Here is a 23551-nt window from a genome sequence, read left to right on the forward strand (position 1 = left end):
CAGTGGTTCGTCATGCATCGATATTTCAGCCAGCGGGAATAGAGCTCACACAAAAAGAGTAAGCCTCTTCTCCACACTTTTACACAGCTGGGCAGTGTGTCAACACACAAATTATGTCAGCTGGAAGTGAGGAGGAAAACAGAATAGGCAGCAGGCAGTGTAGCATAGCACCTCATAGCTGAAGAGGGCCATGATTTATCAACCCACGTAACAACAGTTTTTAATGCAGTTGTTAATACAGTCTTGTACAGTACTTTTGAGCTGTGGGTGATGTTTTTGTTTTCTTTGGTGATTTATTAGAAAATCACATCATTTACAAAATGACATTCTGTAAAATATGGCTACATATCCAAATTTCTTTTAATGTGTAAAATTTGATAGCAGGATTAGCCATCAATTCCCGTTTGGGCAATGTAGGGTTTTTTGGAAAGCTTATATTGAATGTAATTGTGTTGTTTATTTTGTTTTATTTTATTTTTTATTTTATTTTATTTTATTTAACTTTACAAAAATGTGCGCAAGAACACAAATATTGAGTTATAGTTAAGTATTGGCTTAAATGCTTATTTTATTCAAGAATATATTCAGATTTATATTCTGTTTTTGATAGAAAATATTGGGGTGTACATTGTGATTTTACAGCCTAGAATTGTTCTGTTATATTCTGATTTTATTACTAGACAATATTGGTTTGTATTCAGATTTTATAGTTAGAAAATACTGGCTTATATTGTGATATTATAATAACAAAATATTGACTTATATTCTGATTTCATAGCTAAAAATGTTGGGTTATATTGTGATTTTGTAACTAGAAAATATTGGATTGTGTTTTTACATACTAAATAATTATGTATGTATGATGTTGGGTTATATGCTGCTTTCATACCTAGAAAATATTAGGTTGTTTTCTGATTTTATAGCTAGGCAATATTTGGTTATATTCATACTTGATAGCTTGGCTTAGCTTGGAAAATATTGGCTTATATTGTGTTTTGTTATTGTTGTTTTTAGCTAAAAACATTGGCTTTTATTCTGATTTTATGGCTAAAAATATTGTGTTGTATTCTGGTTTTATAGCTAGATAATACTAGGCTACATTCTTATCTAATAAAAAGATTTTATTGTATTTTTTTTAAACGGCTCTGTGCAAGCTCATGCTATTTGCAGCAAAAAAATAAAAAAAAGAGCGGTACAAACATCTTTTGTGTTCCATCAAGGAAAGGAAGTCAAATAGTTTGGAACAAAATGCTGGTAAGGAATTTAATCTTTTTTCTCTGTTTTTACTTGAACAATTTATGTAAGTCAGCTCTTCTGGTAAGTGCTCCATGTTGTTGACCCACTCATCCACGTGTCTCTTAGACACTATACTTTTATTTTTCTGAGTCGTCTTGTGAGTGTAGCACTCCATAAGCACACTGCATACTTCAAAGTGATTGAAGCACCTTAATTCTTAACTACTCTCTAGCCTTGTAACAATTAAGTCTGGTATGGCTTGAGTACCGAGCATAGAGTTTATTCAACTCTTCAGTTATTCACATTCAAAGATAGAGTATGAATGCAGAATTTATGATGTTTTTTTAGCTCTGGTAGCTTATGTTCTAGTTCTTTTGCTCATCAGTGCTGTTGTTATACTGAAGTGAAGAGGTTTGTTTGTGCACCCCTGGTCTGAAAGACCCTGATATGTCCACTCGCAGCACATACTCGTTCTTTTATTGGCACTTAAAGGGAAAGCCCACCTCATCATAATAGCTTGAGTCAGCCAGCTTTGACGTTTTTAATCATTTTCTTTTTTCTCTTATAATTAATGTAGCCATAATGGTGTTTTTCTAAAAGATGAAGGTGGCATGATTAATCAAGTGAGAACTCTTTCAGAGATCATACATTTTAATGAACCGTATTACAGTGTGTAGCGTTGTGTTTTAGCACAAAGCTAGATTAAATTTAATCCATACGCAAACAGGCCTGGGCTGACGTGCAGCTGGGACGTCTCCATGCTCTGCTGAGAGGTCTGTGCAAGCACAAAACAACTTCACTAATGGAATCAGTTGAATTGTGAGGAGATGATCCCAGTTATTGATCTGACTGACAAAACAGCATTAAAATTCAACATAGTGCACAACAATGGAGAAAAAAACTGACTTGAGTGTGTCTGAATCTTTAATATTGCCCTGAATTTCCAACTCAAATCAATACTTGTTAATAGCCATTCAGCATGATCGCAATAGTCACCAATGTCTTGATGACTATTACCAATGATTACCAATAAAAATAGTTTTCCCAAGAAAAAGCTTGAAACTTTTTAATTACAGAAAAACTGAAGAAGCACCTGGGATATTTCTTAATAAATTGCCAGTTTTTCATGTTAGAATTTAGTGCATCTGAATAAATTGCAACATCTGCTCTGAGCAAGTAGTGAAATCATTTGAAATGACTGTTTACTTAATTATGATTAGTGTGATAAAAGAAAACAAACAAAACAATTGCAAGTTTAATATTTTAGCCAATTAAACCCAGTACATTTTCATGCCCCAATAAATATAAATTAATGAGGAATGTATGAAAATGTACTTCTGAAAAGGAAACGTTTTGCTGTAAACTGCCTGGTATTTTTAGTGAAAGCACCTATTAATTTTGATAAAATGATCTTCACAACAACTGTTTTCTACCACAGGATTGGCTGAGCAAGTTTGGCTACCTCCCTCCCCCTGATCCTGTGAATGGACAGCTACAGACTAAAGAGGCTTTGACGAGGGCCATCAAAGCCATGCAGAGGTTCGGAGGCCTGAAAGAAACTGGAGTGCTAGGTTTGTACGTTTTATTTTCATAATAAAACTCTGCTCCACATTGCCCGTGGTTTTTGTCTGGTAGATACCACCAGTGTAATTCAGATGTTTGGGTCTGTATTTATGCATGCTCATATGTTTCCCTGCAGACCAAGCAACCTTGGACTTAATGAAGACCCCTCGTTGCTCGCTGCCAGATGTGTCAGAGCCGGATATATCAGCAGGGAGGCGAAAGCGAGCGCTAGCTCCTCAGAATAAGTGGAACAAGAGGCATCTTTCCTGGAGGTACATTCATTTTTGTGACTGAGACTGTCTGAGTGATTCCAGCTATACTATATGTGTCAGAGATGCATTCGATGTATTCCATATTTGAAATCCATGCATACTTGAATTGAAGCCTCAGTGGTAGTAAGAGCTGATGGAAAGAGACAGAATTAGTGATGCAATGAAATGACAGATCTTGGCCAGGGCTGAAAATTCTGAACTGAAAAGGTATTTTGTGAACAAACTAGGCTGCAAATGGCATTCCGTTGCAATTTTGGCTTAAATTTTTCAGTGACTGGAATTCTGATGCATATTTTGACAATTATATAATTTGATAATTATATTGAAAGTTATAACAAGAAAATTATGGGTTATATTCTGATTTAATAGCTAAACATATTGGGTTATATTCAGATTTTATAGCTAGAAAATATTGGGTTGGGTTTTTCAGCTACAAAATATTGCCTTATTCTTGTTTCTTAGCTAGAAAATAGTGGGTTATGCTCTTATTTTTGCTAGAAAATAGGAATATATTCTGATTTATATTTATATTTTTATAGGTAGAAAATATGAGGTTATATTTTGACCGTATAGTTGGGTTATATTGTGAAAATACTTGAAAATATTATAAATATTGGGTTATGTTCTGATTTATATTCTGATGTAATAGCTAGAAATATTGGTTTATTTTCATATTTTACAGCTAGAAAATGTAGGGTTATATTCTAAGTAATATTCTATTTTATTACTAGACAATATTGTGTAGATTCTTATTTCTTAGAAAATATTTTATTTACAAATTTTATAGCTTGACAATATTGGTTTTTATTGTGTTTTTAACAAGGAAATATTAATTTACAGTATATTCTGATTGTATGGCTAGAAAGTAATTGGCTTATATTCTGATTGATATTCTGATTTTATAAGTAGAAAATTCTGAATTATAGCTATATAATATTGGGTTACATTCCTATCTTATAATATGTTGTGATGTTATTGGTTGAGTATTGCAGATGAGTGTCAGAAAGCCCTCAACACAAACTGTTCCAATTTCCATCACTGAAACTTTCCAGTTGATGACAGATTGATGACAGATTGACATTGTGTATTTTCTTGAAGCATGTGTTTATGTCGTGTGTGTGATATTAGGCTTTGTTTACAGACAGTTGTCTTGGATTTCATACCATGTTCTTCTCTGTATCTCATTACAGAAGCCCTCTGTGATCTCACATTCTCTGTGTTGTCAATCACACAGGCTTATGCTCATCCCTCTCACCCTACCTATGGAGTGAAATAAACCCCTGCTACTACCTATTGTGTTTCGATTGGTAAAACATCAAAGTTTAGGCATGTTTGTTAGTTTGTTATTTAATGACTGGGTAAATTAGGTCTCTGTGGATGTTGTCCGTGCTGAGAAATATATTGCATTGCGATCAGTATGGCAGTTCGACTAAGGAACATGGCTTTAATAATTTATTCCAGATCATCTGGATATGCTTTCCCATTTATTGGAGATGTTTCAGCACTCTTTTCTGAATGGCTTCATTGGTTGTAGGATGGTAGACATTTTCTTGACATTTAAACACCTGATGAAATATCTTGATGAGTGCTGTTTTCATTCCTGAGCTCCTATTAAAGCAAAACAGGGGTGGTAAAATCACTTCACTTTTTTTCAGCCATAATAATGAACAAAATCAATATTTTTCGTCCAGATTCCCAAAAGAGATGCATTTTAACTATGTATATATATTTTTGTCAGCATTTAGGAACTACATCAGCATATAGATGGCCTTAAAGCTAATAAACATGGCCTAACCAGCACAAAACTCCCAATTTTTTAACCTCAACACACACTGCAATATCATAACACCCACAAATCTCAGTAGAAGTTGCTTCTCTGATGTTTAAATGGTCATTTCTGTGTGAACTAGGGTTAAATTGCCATGGCAGAATTGAAAGAACTTTGAAAGTGTGATCCTTATCCTTCATTCACAGGGCCATTGTCTTGTAAAGCAATTGTTTTGTCTTGTTGATGTATATTTCTGGTCATTCTTCATGGTTTGTGTTTTTGAAATCATCAGAAAGGTGACTCCCAGCAATTTGTGGGTCTTCAATCATGACATTGTTCTCTGTGATGAAATTAAGGTAACAGTTTACTCTGAAGTTGAATGAGATCTGAAAGCAAGATTTTCAGTGAATAATAACTTCAATTTTAGTCTATCATCAAGAAAATGAATGTATGCTTTTAATGAATAAATAAAAAATCATTTATGTAGCTTAAATAGTAGAGTCATGGGTTTGATTCCCAGAGAATGTGTGAATTGTAAAAATGTATACTTTAAAAGCAATGCTAGCGAGACAGCTTTAGTATTAGAACCAGCAACTAAGTTAGATGTTGAAAAGGTAGTCATGTCTCTTAAGTACTCAAGGGCTAAAGATCTCTGTGGTATAGACACACTTTTATTGAAACAAATTAGTTCCTCAATAGTGAACCCTGTAACACATATCATTAATAGTTCATTAGATCAACGGAGATCCCCTACCTCTTGGAAGCCGACAGTTGTGGACCCTATATTTAAGGGAGGCGATCCCCATTTAACCAGCAATTATAGGCCAATTAGTGTCCTCCCCACAATATCAAAAGGTGGCTAAACAAATTATTGACCATTTTAATGATAGTCCTTTTCAATTACATCCGATGCAGTTTGGCTTTAGGACAAAGCATTCAACAGAAATTTCTACTTTTTATTTTATTGAAAAGGTAAAGGCATGGAGTGGAAGGGGCTGTATTTCTTGATTTGAAGGCGTTTGATATGGTAAATCATAATATTCTTTTACAAAAATTACTTTTTTGTTAAAAAATTAGTTTTAATTTTTCAACAAAATCTGTAAATTGAATTGCATCTTATCTCTCTTCCCGTTCTCAGGTAGTAAAAACTGATAATTACAAATCTAATTCACTATTCCTTTCAACTGGCATTCCACAAGGGTCCGTATTGGGGCCAATTCTCTTTAGCATGTATATTAATGATTTACCCAAGGTGTGTCAACAATGTAATATCATAATGTATGCTGACGAGGTATGCTGACGAGGAAAAATGCAGAAGAGGTTGCAAATAAGTTAAGAGATGTTCTGGCAAAAATCATGTCCTGGCTCAATCAGTGTCATCTGAAATTATACGTATCAAAAAGAGCTTGTATGTTCTTTTCTAAAGGACATAGTGTTGATATAAAATGGGATATTTTCATTTTGGGAGAGAGATTACAGGTTGTTTCAGAATATAAATATTTAGGGGTTCATTTGGACTCCTGTCTTGGTTTTAAAACGCATATTAAAAAGGTAAAATTTTATTTAGTTAATTTTCGGTTTATTAGAAAATCTTTATCAAATGAGACTGCAAAGGTGCATTGTCATTCTATGATTCTCTCTCACATTACTTATTGTCTGACAAGTCGGTCGAATACACATGCTATAGTATCATTGGAATTATTGTACAAACAAGCACTTAAAATTTTAGATAAAAAAAAATTTAGTTGTCGCCATTGTCATATTTTAAATATGTATAACCTGCTCTAAGTTTACAAATGTTTGTAAACCGATTGTTAAAACCGATTGCATAATTCCATAGAAAAACTTCCTTTGGTCAAGCTGTTTTTTCATTCAGAGCATCACATCGGTGGAGTTCAATACCACAATTAATTAGAGAATGTACATTCTTTAAATCATTTAAGCATCATTTTAAGAAATGGCTTCTTAATAACCATCAATGTGAACATTAATGTTCTTAATATATCTTAATAAGCTGCTTTCTATTTTAATTGTTTTAATACTTATTTCTTTAATTTTTTATTGTCAGTTTGTATAATTTTTGGTTTAATTTTTATTTATACTATAAAAGTATCATCATAAAAGTATTTATACTGTTAGTATTTCATAAGTAATGCATAACTATTCTAAGATTATGTGGTATGCATGACCTACTGTGTTTGGCAACAATATTATGCTTTATAGAACAAGTTGCCGTATTGTAATAACATAAAATATATGATGCAGTATATTTTACACTACATACTGGGTACTTATTGTATTATTACAACATCTTACATGACATTGATACAAATAGTAGGCCTGTTCTACAGTATAATTTAGTAATTATATCAAAGTTAAAAACCACCATAGTCGAGATTACTAAAGTATGGGGAAATTTTGTAATGAGTTTCTGCTATGATTTGGTTTAAAAATTAATATGAAAATGTACCTGATAAAAGAGCATTGCATATGGTCATCTCAGCAGCGAATCATGTCCGTTGAGGTGCAGTAGTGGAAAATTAGATTACCTGTTTCCAGCTGCTCCCAGGATATAGCATATACATATACCATCATAATACACATGTACATTTACCGAACTGATTTTTTTTGATAGCTGTAGTGCTGTTGGTGCACTTGAGCTTCCGTATGTGGTTCGAGGCAAGTAGAATAAAATGTACAACATAATTTTTCTTAACTATTATGCATACATACACCCTTGTTACGTGTAGTTACTGTGTAAATGTAACATCCGTGGGCTGTAATCTAAAGTGACGCCTTGTTACCCTCTTGTTACATGTAGTTACTGTGTAAGTGTAACATCCGCGGGCTGTAATCTAAAGTGATCCCTTGTTACCCTCTTGTTACGTGTAGTTACTGTGTAAGTGTAACATCCGCGGGCTGTAATCTAAAGTGATCCCTTGTTACCCTCTTCTTACGTGTAGTTACTGTGTAAGTGTAACATCCGCGGGCTGTAATCTAAAGTGATCCCTTGTTACCCTCTTCTTACGTGTAGTTACTGTGTAAGTGTAACATCCGCGGGCTGTAATCTAAAGTGATCCCTTGTTACCCTCTTCTTACGTGTAGTTACTGTGTAAGTGTAACATCCGCGGGCTGTAATCTAAAGTGATCCCTTGTTACCCTCTTGTTACGTGTAGTTACTGTGTAAGTGTAACATCCGCGGGCTGTAATCTAAAGTGATCCCTTGTTACCCTCTTCTTACGTGTAGTTACTGTGTAAGTGTAACATCCGCGGGCTGTAATCTAAAGTGATCCCTTGTTACCCTCTTCTTACGTGTAGTTACTGTGTAAGTGTAACATCCGCGGGCTGTAATCTAAAGTGATCCCTTGTTACCCTCTTCTTACGTGTAGTTACTGTGTAAATGTAACATCCGCGGGCTGTAATCTAAAGTGATCCCTTGTTACCCTCTTCTTACGTGTAGTTACTGTGTAAGTGTAACATCCGCGGGCTGTAATCTAAAGTGATCCCTTGTTACCCTCTTGTTACGTGTAGTTACTGTGTAAGTGTAACATCCGCGGGCTGTAATCTAAAGTGATCCCTTGTTACCCTCTTCTTACGTGTAGTTACTGTGTAAGTGTAACATCCGCGAGCTGTAATCTAAACTGATGCCACGTTACCCTCTTGCTAAGTGTATTTACTGTGTAAGTGTAACATTAAACAACTTTAGTTATGCTACAATAGATGTGTTTCAAAGTTATTAACATTGAACTGTATTACATAGTTAATTGCAAGGTCCAAAGACCTTAAGTTAAAGAAATATTTTTATTATTTAACAATTTTTACAGATCTTTTCTATGACCAGAATGCATAAAAACAAACTTGCACCCACTTATACAAAATACAAAGAACAGTAAACACACACACACACACACACAAAATCATGTTCTACATTTATTTTTTAATAGGCATATTATCAATTTTTCCATTCAGCTTTGGGCAGGAGTCAACAAATTTCTGAAGATCTTTTGCATTTGCTAGCAAAGTTGTCCCTGCAATATATGAGGGAGCAGAAAAGTTCTCCCCCTCTGATGCAGTTTTCACCTGTGATCACAATTATAGAAAAAAAAAAGTTAATTCACGACGAGTTTGCATAATGTAAAGAAGTGTTGCACAAAACTTATATTTAACCAAATATATAAAATTAGGACTTCTGTGAGGACTCTATGTCACAGCAATGTTTTAAGGAAAATCTGTAAGAGTTGCCAACACTGATAAAGCAATAAATAATAAAATAACAGAGGACGACATAAGTACACCGGTAACTGGAAAATAAAAACAAGAACTTAATAGTATAACAAAATAGAGAATATGCGAAAGTCAGTATGTGACAGTGAGCTCCACTCTGATGGGCTCCAACTCACCTTAACCCCTGGGTATACCCTGTACCTTATGAAATTTTTTTTACTATGTTTATACCATAGTTAAAAAAAGAAACATTGTTACTATAGTTAAACCATGGGTACCACAAAACAGCCATGATTGTGCTACAAAACCTGTGGTTAAAACCTCTTCAGCCCTGTTGCATATTTAGCATTTTTACAGAATTAGGCATCACTGAATTTAAAAAAAGTGCCCTACCCACAAACATTAGAGAACATTTATAAAAAATAGTTTCTATGTACAGAAATCCCGGTCCCACTTTATATTAACTGGCTTTAACTACTATGTACTTACACCAAAAAATAAATACAATGTACTTATTGCGTTTATATTGCATTGCAAATCACTATTTCTGGTATTGAGGTGGGATACGGGTGAGGTTAGGTTTGGTGGTGTGGTTAGGTTTAAGGGTGGGTTAAGGAGTAAGGGATGGTTCAACAGTGTAATTATAAATGCAATTACAGACATTAATTACAGATGTAATTATATGCAGGTATATTTAAAATATAAGTACAATGTAAACAACGAAATTATGTACACAATATGTGCATAGTATCAAATTATTAATTTAAATTATTAATTTAATTTAAATGAAAATTAAAAATGCAGTTTCAATGAAGCTCCAAACAGCTCTATACCATCCCAGCCGAGGAAGAAGGGTCTTATAGCGAAACGATCGGTTATTTTCTAAAAAAAGTTACAATAAGCTTTTTAATCTCAAACGCTCCTCTTGTCTAGCTCAGAGTTAACTCTGTTTTTTCCCGGTTCATGACAGTTAGGCTATGTCGAAAATCATTTTCCCAACTCATTTTCTCCTCCAAATTCAAAATTGTCCTAAATCGTCCTACATGGCACGGTTTTTATATAAGGCGTTTGACCTTCTTTGTATATTCAATTTGTAAACACTGGGTCAGTACTTCTGCAGTGATGTAGGACGATTTTGAAGCTGGAGGTTTTAGACCTAACCTAACTGTCATGAACCGGAAACAAACACAGTTCACGCAGAGCTAGACAAGAGGAGTGTTTAAACAATCTTTTCGCTAGATAAGACCCTTCTTCCTCGGCTGGGATTGTTTAGAGTCCTTTGAAGCTGCATTTAAACTGCATTTTCGAAGTTCAAACTTGGGGGCACCCCGAGACATGAATATCTTGGATGACAAGGGGGTGAGTATATTATCTGTAAATTTTTGTTCCAGAAGTGAACTACTCATTTACGGTAAATTGGAGCCCATCAGAGTGGAGTTGACTGTCACCTACTTACTGTCGCATATTCTCTGTTTTGTTATACTATTAAGTTCTTGGTTTTATTTTCCAGTTACCTGTGTACTTTTGTATTCCTTTATTTTTTTATTTATTGCATTACCATATCACAACTCTTACAGATTTTTCTTGAAATATTGCTGTGACACAGAGTCCTCACAGAAGTCCTAATTTTATATATTTGGTTAAATATAAGCATTGTGCAACACTTCCTTCCCCACCGAACCCCCAACTGCTCCCCGGGCGCCGCAGCATAAATGGCTGCCCACTGCTCCGGGTGTGTGTTCACGGTGTGTGTTTGTTCACTGCTGTGTGTGTGCACTTTGGATGGGTTAAATGCAGAGCACGAATTCCGAGTATGGGTCACCATACTTGGCTGAATGTCACTTCACTGATCACATTAAGTCTAGTTTTAGTCAATGAAAATTGCATTTTAGTCTCTTTTTAGTAATTCTATTTAACCAAGTCAATATAGTATAAGTACCTAGTAGCAGTGACATACCGTGGGGTTTTAGTCAGGGCCTTCAGTAACTGTAAACTACATGTACACGTCTTACACATCTCTGTTACAGCTAACGCAGCTTGCATATAATGCACATATTATGCCGCACACAGGCTCTCAACAAACAATGACGTCTGATCAACTATTTTAATAGTAGGCTAGATTGGGGTGGGTTAAATGCAGAGTAAATTTCCCTACATGGTCAGTAAAAGTAATCCGCCAATACACAGGTCACTATGCACATTCATGTCACTCTAAAATGGCGATGCGCCAAAAGCAGCAAAACTGTACAAACTCTGGACATCCACACACCACACCACAGTATTATCAACGCACCATGTACACCTATACAATACTCAATCAAATAATAAAGCACTCACCTGTCACTTGTAAATAAAGTCCATGGGTCTGTCATTCCTTGCCCCTTTACTCGGATTTAAAAGTAAACACAGCCAACAAAATAACATGTGCTCGGTGCTAGCTGTTAGCCACTCATAGTTGCAATCTTTGAAATGGCGCATAAAACCTTTGCTGGCCTTTGTTAGCGAATTCACTTTGGGTGTAGGTCTTCCTTTCTCAGTTATTCTCTTTTGTCTGCAAAAGAGCGCCTTGAAAAATACTATTTTAGTAGAACGGCAACAAGATCTGGTGTAGGCTCTGATGACTGCAGCTGTCATTTTCTTTTCATTTACTTTCATGTTCGTACCTTGGAAATCCCTGACTAAAGGGGCGGTCTAACTCTGGGGGTAGCACTGGGCACGTAGCTGGACCCAGAGGGCGGGCTGTCATTGAAAGTTACAATTTGATTGATTCTGTCACTAATGCTTGTAACAAATTAGATGTGACGTCTTTCAACAAAAGGGTAGCACTATCTGTAGTGCTGGCCTCAGACTATTTTATGTAGGATATTCCAGTTCAACCTCAACTAAACTAATCATAGGCAATTTAGTGGACATTACACAAATGAAAATGATACCTAAATAATCAATAAAAACATTTTTCACACAATTTTATTTTTTATAGGGCTAGCAGAGAAGACCCTGCTTCCCCTGACGGCCCACCACTGCGCTAGTAGTATAGACAAAACCAAAATTTTATTTTAGCCAAACCCATTTCAAACAAGGTTATCTTATTATATTATTGAAAGACTTAAGAATACATCCATGCCAGACAAGGAAGACGCTCTGATTTGAATTTACAACATTTATTTTAACTATGTTAACATGTTTGTTGTCGTCTTCTAAATGCCGCGAGTGGGGCTTGAGGAAGTGACGTCGCCTGCATCTGCACAGTGCGACCTGATGCAGCCCCAGAAGTGAGACACAAGAAATAGAAATACTGCAAAATAATAACGCGACTAAACGAGACGAAATAACGTTATAACATGTTGTTTCGTCTCGTTTTGGTCAACGAAAATGAAGAGACATTTTAGCATAGTTTTTATTTTTGTAAAACACATTTAGTCTTGTTTTTATTCATCAACAATATTGCATTATATTATGAATTATAGTTATCGTCACATGACCAGCATTTACGTTGCGTCTCGCCTCGTTTTTGTCACGTGATAAAGGTTCATTGACAATGATATTTAGTCATAACTTTCGTTGACGAAAGCAACACTAGATGTTACACTTACACAGTAACTACACGTAACAAGAGGGTAACAAGGCATCACTAGATTACAGCCCGTGGATGTTACACTTACACAGTAACTACACGTAACAAGAGGGTAACAAGGGATCACTTTAGATTACAGCCCGCGGATGTTACACTTACACCGTAACTACAAGTAACAAGAGGGTAACAAGGGATCACTTTAGATTACAGCCCGCGGATGTTACTTACACAGTAACTACACGTAAGAAGAGGGTAACAAGGGATCACTTTAGATTACAGCCCGCGGATGTTACACTTACACAGTAACTACACGTAACAAGAGGGTAACAAGGGATCACTTTAGATTACAGCCCGTGGATGTTACACTTACACAGTAACTACACGTAACGAGGGTAACAAGGCATCACTTTAGATTACAGCCCACGTCTGTTACACTTACACAGTAACTACATGTAACAAGAGGGTAACAAGGCATCACTTTAGATTACAGCCCACGTCTGTTACACTTACACAGTAACTACATGTAACAAGAGGGTAACAAGGGATCACTTTAGATTACAGCCCACGTCTGTTACACTTACACAGTAACTACATGTAACAAGAGGGTAACAATGCATCATTAGAATACAGCCCGCGGATGTTACACTTACACAGTAAGTACAGGTAACAAGAAGGTAACAAGGGATCACTTTAGATTACAGCCCGCGGATGTTACACTTACACAGTAACTACAGGTAACAAGAGGGTAACAAGGGATCACTTTAGATTACAGCCCGCGGATGTTACACTTACACAATAACTACATATAACAAGGGTGTATGTTTGCACAGTAGTTAAGAAAAAGGTTGTTGTACATTTTATTCTACTTGCCTCAACCCACATACTTGCCAAAGTGCAGCAACAGCACTACAGCTATCAAAAAACATAAATTATACAGTAATTATACGTGTTGTGTATTATGCTGTTATTTATCCTGGGAGGAGCTGCAAACAGGTAATCTACTTTTCCACTGTATTGCACCTCGACAGTTCAATGCTGGTGACCATGCAGGTAAATTTTCATATGGGAATTTCTAAACCAAATCATATCAGAAGCTCATCACATAATTACCCCATACTTACAGCTGAGTTGTTCAGTAATCTCCTGACCACATAAATAACACTGGTAAATAATTTAGCTTATATTCTTTAGTAAACTGTGGTAAAATTTATACAGACTATGGGGGTTTTTAACTACTAAATTATTGAGGGTGGAGAGAGCGCTGGACATTCACTCCCCCCACCTACAATCCCTGCCGGCCCGAGACTCGAACCCGCATCCTTTGGATTACGAGTCCGACCATTAGGCCACAACTTCCCCCTATGTCATCATATATTTTGTGTTATTACAACAAGGCAAATTGTTCTAAATCATAATATTGTTAAACACACTAGGATATAAATACCACGTAATCCTAGAATAGTTACACCTTATGAAATATTACCAGTGTAAATACTTTAATTTTGCAAGTCATTACCCCCTTATTCCCCAATTGTTTCCGTTTACCTACATGTATGTTCAGCTTTAAGTTATGCTGACGTGGAAAATCGCGGTCTCTACAAACACGTAATTTCAGAATTGGTACCCTTTAGTTATAAAATACAGTATAAATGCTTTATAATTCCGCAGTTATTACCCCCTTATTCCCCAAACGTTGCATATTGTTCCCTTATACCTACGAGTAGATACTGTGGAGGTACTCTATAGTTACAAATAGGCATGCTGTAAATTCTGTTTAATTGTGCGGTACATTGCAGGCTGTAATCTAAAGCGTTACCGAAAGAAATCTTACAAATCTGAAAAATTGAGAAACTGTTTTGAGCAAACTTTTAAATGCAGAGACATTCCCATCACCCTAGAGCTGATAAACCCAGTCATATGACTTGTGAACATCTTCAGCAAATGCATCCAGATGGTCGGGAATAAATTGCTCAAGACATATGACCTCAGACATGCAGCTTAATAGACGTTTGGCTTTCTGACTCAGCAGGGTTATTCGAGAGTTTAACCAGCGGCAATTGTTTTAAGACTGCACAGGAAGCATGGCATCCCCTAAAATGTCTCGACAAAAGGAATGATGTCTTTACGTATGAACAAATAATATACATAACTCTTTTAAATATCACTCTGGGTACATTTCAATATTTTATTTAATGAATGTGTGATATATTACACAACACTATCACGCTGGCCTTTGAAGATAATTGTATGTGATTTGTCTGACTCATAATGCACATCATATACTGAGTGCTTAGAGATACAGATGGAGATAGAAGCCTGTTGTAATATTTATCTTGGCATTTATAATCTTATTTTTGACCTATTGACAGTTGTAAATATTGCAGTTCTTAGCACTTTCACTGTTTGAAAAGCAGCAACATTATGTAGGCCTATTTTAATTTTTTTTTAAGTCAAATTCATTTGAATGTACACACACATTTTGCCATTTTATAACCGATATCTATGCTTCCTCACATTCTTCGCTCTGTCGCCCTCAGCTTTTGGATTATTTTTGTGTGACCTTAATTTTTGCTTGAACCTGCCTTTTCTGTGTTGATGAGTTTGGGCAGACCCCGCCGTGTGACCTCCACAGAGCTGCCCAGCGCTGGCTGCGGTGAAATGACTCTTATAACTCAGCTGGGAGAACTCTATCAGTTCTTGTACAATTCATGTCAGGAGCTTTGCACCCTGGTTCAGTTGTAGCAACAGAGGTGCGCCAGTACACCAGCCGAGAGGTCGGTTTCTGTAATAAAGCCTGTAATGGCTTGTTTTAGGAGAAGTGATAAAAAGCCTGTCCAAGACAACTGAAAAGGGGTTTAAGGAATAAGACAGACAGAGAGGAAGGGAGAAAGACAATGATGGATTCTGAGTAATTATTGTTCTGCACCATCATACAGGTTTGTGTGGGGAGAGATATTTTAAAATAGGCTTGGGCAAGAGAAGAATCGATAAGAAAGCAAAAAGTACAGACAGTATGAAACTATGAGCTTTGATCAGCACAGGCTGACAGGTTTTCATCAAGATTCTTAAGGGAAGCAATTGTTTCCACAGTTTTATTGCAGAAAATATCTAAATATCCTTAAATATTAATTTACTTACAGAAAAATGGGGAAGTTAATAACAGAATTGTCCTATCCCATTGCAAAATGTTTTTGTTCATGTTTTTCCTTGCATGAACATGCTTAGCATATGTGACCCTGGAGCACAAAACCAGTCTTAAGTCGCTGGGGTATATTTGTAGCAATAGCCAAAAATACATTGTATGGGTCAAAATGATTGATTTTTCTTTTATGCTAAAAATCATTAGGACATTAAGTAAAGATCATGTTCCATGAAGATATTTAGTAAATTTCCTACTGTAAATATATAAAAACTAATTTTTTTATTAGCAATATGCATTGCTAATATCTTCCTTTGGACAAATTTAAAGGCGATTTTCTCAATATTTAGATTTTTTTTTTTTGCACCCTCAGATTCCAGATTTTCAAATAGTTGTATCTCGGCCAAATATTGTCTTATCATAACACACTACATATCAATGGAAAGCTTATTTATTCAGCTTTCAGATGATGTATAAATCTAAATAAAATGTACCCTTATGATTGGTTTTGTGGTCCAGGTTCATATATATTTCACTCAATATTTCTCAAATTTGCTAATGTAAATTGAATTAAATATTATATTCTGGAAATGTCAAAATATTTTTTCTTTTTTTGAGTACATTAAATAAATGTGTGTGCGTGTGCATGTGTGTGTGTGTGTGTGTGTGTACTTACTTTTTTAACTGAATTAAAATCAAATAAAATCAATTCATGAATCACTCTTTTGAGCAGACTCAATCAGTCAGACTGAATGATTCATTCATGATTCATGAAGTGGAGTTCAACTCACTGACTCCATTCATAGGGGTTCTTGAGTTAACAGTTCAGTAAAGTGAAAGAGTGTCAGTGAATAATGACTTGGTTTTTTTCTATTCCTCTCAGAAAGCTTCAGAAGACTTGGAATACAATGTACAAGTCATGTGGTCAACTTTTGTGAAGTTATTTTAGTCATTATAAATTTGTATGGATATTGAGATTCTTTAAAATACCTCATTTTTATTCCAAAGTCATAGGAATTTTGAGTGACATGAGGGTGAGTAAAAGCTGACAGAATTTTCTTTTCTGGGTGAGCTATCCAGGTTCAGAGGTCCAGCTGTCTACATATGAATCTAGAGCGTATTGACCATCAGTCACAAACAGAGATGGCCTTTCATCATGACTCTATCACTCCACATTAGACCCTCACCATTCTCTAGGGCCACTGCCTGCTCGTTAACACTCTCATTAATTACCCAAATAGATTAGGAGTGATTGCTTTGAAGACAATATGCCCCCCCTCCCCCTCAGACTCACGTTGTGTGTCTCTGGGGTTGATTTCCCAGGCTGATTAGTAGGGAGCAGAGTGAAATGGCTTTATGATAAGCATCTCTTTCCTCACCACCCTCCATTACTTCCATCACATTTTTGTCGATCAAACCTCTTGACGCTCCTAATCTTTTCCGTGCCGGCTGAAATGGGAACATTTCTCACAATTGCTCAATATGCTCCGGGCGATACCCAATGAGAGTGTGAAGGAGCTGTTGTGTGATTTCAGTATCATGGGTATCTATGTGTGCGATTGAGCATCTAGCCCAGATGCCTCCACACAATGAGGGCGGAGGTTGTAAATCAAATCATTATGCTGTAGGTTAGCCAGATAATCCCACCCATGTCCAAAGGACTCAAATGATGATAATCCATCAGGGTTGGATTTCTTTGATTGGAGAGAGTAACTAAAAACCATATCACTGAATAGGCTGAGGGGATCTTTAAAGGGATAGTGCACTCGAAAGTTGAAATACTGTCATCATTTCTTTACCCATTCAAAAACCTGTATAACTGACTTCCTTGTGTGAAAAACAAAAGGAGAAATTCTTTTTCAGCAATAACACCGCCATACACCATGTTTGCTGAATGAAATCCAATACTTGTTTTGGTGTAGTGATTTGAAAAATTGTGTTTTGCTCTAGCATGTCACATTTTTTCACAAAGTATGTTCATTTTGTAGCTTTTTTGCTTTGGACAACCATTTGTAAGGTGAAGAAAAACTGCCTCAAATAGATGATTCATATCTTCCTCTGAGCTAGGTTATAACGTTTTTCTTTTTTTTAATTCTCAGCCGATTTTCACATGTATGAATGATTTTGAAGACATCATTTTATGCCTAATTTCTACTTCTTTGTAGAAGTAATACATTTTATTATGTTTTTGTCTTTTAAACTTTTGTCATTTGACTGCTTTTGTTATTAAGTGCATTTTGATGAGCTGATTACATTATATGTCATTTGAAAAAAAAATTGTAAAAAAAATTAAATAAAAATGTGATGGAAATTATTGATATTTTTGAACTCAGCATCATCAAATTAGGTAATATTAGGCCTTTTTGCAAATCATCAGAAATATTTTTGAATATGCAGGGCTGTGTAATAAATGGAGACTGAAACTTTCAAGCTTTAAAACAGATGTAAAAAGCATCATAAAAGTGGTTCAATATGATTCGTATGCTATATTCCAAGTCTTCTGATCTCGTACGATAGCGTTGTGTGAGAAACAGTTCAAATGCAAGTCACTACGAGTACTAAAAGTCACTCACAATCTCTGGTAACCATTGTGAATCATTGAGTCTGTTGAATTCAAAAACCATATCAGTTGATTCATGGATTAATTGGTTCATTGAAAAAAATTAACTCAAAGGAATGATTAATTCATGAACTGGACATTAAAAAGAATCTCAAAGTTGGATATAAAGATCTTCAGAGAATAACAAACTAAATTCCGCTCTGTTTCATAATTTTACAGAGACTAATTTGAGGACTCGTTCCTTTAAAACACCCACCCGGCTGTGTGTCACTCTCAGCGCCTAGTTGTGAGTGTGGAGGACTGATTTAATGTGCGATTAACACCATATAGTAAATGTCCTGCCTGGACCACTGATCTGCAAGGGTCAGACCCGCTGTGAGAATTACCACAGAATAGAGGAAATGAGTTCTTTTGAACTTGTTCCCCCTGATTTCTATTTGTCATTTTCTCTCTTTTCATCCCTTTCCCCTCTTGTCTGTCTAATCAGTCTTGTATCACATGGAGACAAAGAAGGGGGGATTGTGACTGAAAATTAAACTTCAACATTTGGGCGTTTACATGCTGCTGGGATGGCCAATCTTCCCAGAGGCACTTTGTCTGGCTTTCAGGTTAGCTGCTGCTGCTAGTGCCCGTATAATATCCACATGACATGAAGAAAAAAAACAGCCTTGATTATTCTCCAATTTATGCTGGCTGTCTATTGAAACCCTGCCAAGGGCACATTATGTCGAAAATGGATGGAAAATTGAACTAGAAATTCATACCTCCTTCTATAGCTCCCTACATATTCATGTGACCTCATATTAGGGTCTTCGTACTTGGACAGACTGAATTTATTGCATGTAAACCTGTTCTAACAGGAAATTTCAAGGAAACAGAATGGATTGCATAAGAAAAACAAAAATTGCACTAATGAACTAATTGGGAAAAAATTGCAGGAACCCCAGAAAAGTCTACTATGCTAAACTTATTTTACCAATAAAACACAAAACAAAAAAGACATATATTTCTCCCCACAAAATTACAACCATATGTATTTTCTTTCTGTTAACTTTTTATTTTTATTTAATTTTTTTATTAAAACAATATTATATTTTTGTATTATTATATATAACTAAATGTTAAAGTATAATTAGTAACTTTATTATTAAATTATTAAATTTATTATTTAAATTTCATATTTAGATTATTTAGTTAATTTGCATGCATCTCTCTCTCTCTCTCTCTCTCTCTCTGTAAATTACTATATAGTTTAATTATGAAATTAACCCCATACACAATATAATGCAAATAAATACAAAATAATTTTTCATAAAAATAAAATAATTTATATGAAATAAGGAGTTTTTGACTTTCAGCCTTCATGGACAATTATATATCACTTATATATAATTGAATACTAAATCAATAGTAGTTATTAAGATTGATGTGGTTTGGAATTGGTAAAATGTTCTTGAAAAAACAAAATATGCCCAGAATATCAACTTGCCTAATAATTCTGCACACACACTATATATGGAACACTATATATGTTATTTCTATTTGATAAAACATGTATGTGTTGAAACAGCTAATAATAAAATGTGACATTCTGTAGTTTTGTCTCATATTCATCTTTTAATCATATTTGTAAATGTCTTTACTCCACAGCCAACAGAGCAATTTTGTCTTTACTGTTCTAATACTTCTGGAGGGTACTGTATATATTAGGGGTGTAACGGTACAAAAATATGACGGTTCGGTACGTACCTCAGTTTTAACGTCACGGTATGATTTCAGTACAGCAGGGGGAAAACTAAACTTTTTTTTTTTTAAATAAACAGTGGTTTACTGAACAAGTTGCTCTTTCTTTAAATACATTCAGTTATAGTTAAAATTTTCTTAGTGATCTAAAAATCTACCTCAGCTTATGCTTAAAACTATAGGGAGCGCTTTTTAACTATAGGGAGCATTATAAGGTTACAATTAGGCCTAACAATTTAACCTAAACTTAAATTTAATTATTATTTATTTTTAAATAGATAAGCAACACTCAACTTTAAAAAATAAATTGTATGCAAACATGTAAATTGTTATAATAAGTTATAAATAAATAAAAATTCTAGGCTATTTGTTAAAATATATTTAATTACACACTGGCTGTCATAGCATGTTTCCTGACAGATTAATTTAAACATACATCAAATAATTAAGACTGGCAGGTTTACTAAAACATAATGAGTATATGGTGTAATATTTTGCAAAATGCTCCTCTCTAGACTTCATTTGAACTAACGAGCTGTGGACACTAATGACTTGCTGAGGTAAATGAAATGCAATACATGACACTTTATTTCCATGCTGTTTTGTTGATGTCTTTTCGCAGTTGAAACACTGATTGAGTGATTACATGAGGCATGAGATGTTTAGTCATGTTTATTCGCATTAAAACTAGTACAGAGGAAGGAATAATCTTTGATTAACTTTTTTGATCCACTTCAAATGTTGACTACTATCTATCTAGCTCTCTCTCTCTCTCTCTTTCTCTCTCTCTCTCTCTCTCTCTCTCTCTCTCTATATATATATATATTGCATTTAAAATAGATATTTTGGCACATTTCCTTTGCAACACTTGACCTAGATTATTTTAGGCTAGGCTACACCATGAACCTGAGCACAGATTTGTACCTTTCAACCTTTACATTTGTATTCTTTGCTGTTGAGAAATGCTTAGGATGTTTACTGCATATCTGGCACAAGTCACGCAGAAGAGCAATGGGTTGAGCTGAATTAATGTATAAACCCTGTACCACATCACAGAGAGAATGTTAGCACACAAAGAGGTCACTTGGCTCATTGTAAATGCAGCTAGGGGCAGCACTGACCTTGGCACAGCACTACTGTGCATCTCCAATCTTTCCTTTTGAACCAACCCACTGTAAACTCAGCCGTTATCACATGTACTGCAATAAAACTTGACTAAATCTACATGCTAACCTTAAGCAATCGGTGCGAATACGCTACCAGCACCCAAAGTGCCCTAATAACTCCACAGGGAGAGTCAATGCTCTGCAAATGTAATGGAATGCCTGAACCTGGTGCTTGTGCAGAAAGGATAAGTGTATTTTCTTCAGAGGGCACACTTTTTAGTGGGCACTTACTGAGCTGGCACTCTGAAATTAATTTCTCATCGATCTTTCTCAGTACCCGCTGAAAGAGGGCTCAAATTGCCCTTGGAGGAAGTGATTACCATGATTGTGGGGTGTAGTGGACCTCCAAATCACCCTTACTTGTTTCCGAATTACCTTGAGTGAAAGAGAAAAGATAGGAAGAAGATGTTTGTAACTCCTATATGCATTACCATGGAACAAACTCTGAGTTAGAAAAAGCTGCGAGACGGGCTTTCAGAACCGTTTTTGACAGCCCGCCGCATGTCTTGTCCTATTTATGCGTTCAAATCGGTGTTGAATTTACCTTATAGCACTGTCGGTGGTCTTACAAAGGGATTCTTGTCTATTTCAAGCCATTGTTTCAAACATGAACTCATGTTTCTGCTCTCACAGGGTAAGGACGTTTCCAAAGGAGTCAGCTTTACTGGGCCGGGACATGGTGCGGGCGCTTATGTACTATGCCCTGAAAGTGTGGAGTGACATTGCTCCTCTCAACTTCCATGAGGTGGCGGGGAATGAGGCAGACATTCAGATTGATTTCACCAAAGCGGATCATAATGATGGATACCCTTTCGACGGACCCGGTGGCACAGTAGCCCACGCATTCTTTCCCGGAGAACGATTCACAGCGGGTGACACACACTTTGATGATGATGAAGCCTGGACCTTCAGATCGCCAGGTAAGACAGAATAAGATATATGAATGAGAGGAAATTGTTTGCTGTGTTCATCCAAGGAGCTCTGTATCTTTTTTTAATTCATTCATTATTTTTTGTTTCATTCATTGGCTAAAAAGCTGATGAAATTGTAAAAATGTTACAGTACCTTTCAAATGTTTGGGGTTGTAAATTAGTCCCTTATGATCACCAATGCTGCATTTATTTGATCAAAAATACAGTAAAAACAGTATTGCTGGGAAATATTATTGCAATTTAAAATAACAGTGCTCTATTTTAATATATTTTAAAATGCAATTTAGTCCTTTGTGGCAATGCTGAATTTTCAGTTGTTAGTACTCCTCTATTTAGTGTCACATGATCCTTCAGAATTCATGCTAATATGCTGATTTTGTGCTCTTGTTATTTCTTATTATTATCAATGATGAAAATAGTTGTGCTGCTTAATATCTTTGTGGAAACCATAATACTTTTTTTCAGGATTTTTGATTAACAAAAAGTTCAAAAGAACAGCATTTATTTGAAATAGAAATGTTTTGTAACTATATAAAAGGCTTTACTCTCGCTTTTGATTAATTGAATGTGTCGTTGCGGAATAAAAGTAATCATTAAAAAAATATATATATTACTGGTCCCAATATAGTTTCAAAGCAGGAGAACTGGTCAAATCACTAAAAGTATTTTATTTTTCTCCTTTGCAATTTGAAGGATAAGTATTAAAATAAATATAAAAAAATATTGTATGGTTTGTGTACCAAAAAGTCACTATATATAACAGTTGACAAATGATTGACAGGCAGACATTGTTTTTGACTGGCTAAGGGTTTGACTAGCTAAAAAGAGTGCTGTCCACTCCTCTTTTTTTTGTCTCGGATTGTCACAGAGACAGGTGCGATTTCTCAGGGCATCTTCTTCTGTCAGGTAATAGAGACATTTTGTGTGTAGTACTCCAAAACAGGATCTGGTGCCCAAGTGGCAGGGCCTGTCTGAAATCTCATTCTTCTCTCTCTTGAGCCATAACCTGATTCGACCATCTCCAAGATGCACCTCTTTGGAAGCCAAAAGTGCACGTTTGCCGAGAGGCTGTGCTAACCACGAGGCTGATAATTAGCATGGGTGCAGGTGGGGTTCCTTTTACACCATCCTGCCCAGTCAGTGAACCCTGATGGAATTGGTTCAAACGACCCTTTGCATCCCTACTCTGCTCTCTTGTGGCTATGGGCCATATGCTCATGGACAGAGTAGAGTCTGCCCCAATTAGGCCCCCCCATCAGATGAGCAGCTGTTTGCTCCATCCTTTGGCAGGTGTGGATGTAATATGAAGGATTGAATGAAGAGAGAAAGAAAATGAGGGAAAGAGAAATGGGGAGGGAAAATCCTACTTAAAAA

At 35.7% G+C, this 23551-nt stretch overlaps 1 protein-coding gene across 1 annotated transcript in view; it reads left to right on the top strand.

The window, feature by feature from the left end:
* The window catches only part of mmp17a (matrix metallopeptidase 17a), a gene marked incomplete at both ends in the record, with an annotated part of 88727 nt that overhangs the window by 35340 nt on the left and 29836 nt on the right, over positions 1-23551 (top strand). Inside the window, 3 exon segments of the mRNA XM_079404666.1 lie at positions 2675-2807; positions 2936-3071; positions 21879-22165. Of these exon segments, the coding sequence (XP_079260792.1) occupies positions 2675-2807; positions 2936-3071; positions 21879-22165 (556 nt within the window).

Source organism: Barbus barbus (genome assembly GCF_936440315.1).
Source record: "Barbus barbus genome assembly, chromosome: 43".
Taxonomy (NCBI): Eukaryota; Metazoa; Chordata; class Actinopteri; order Cypriniformes; family Cyprinidae; genus Barbus; species Barbus barbus.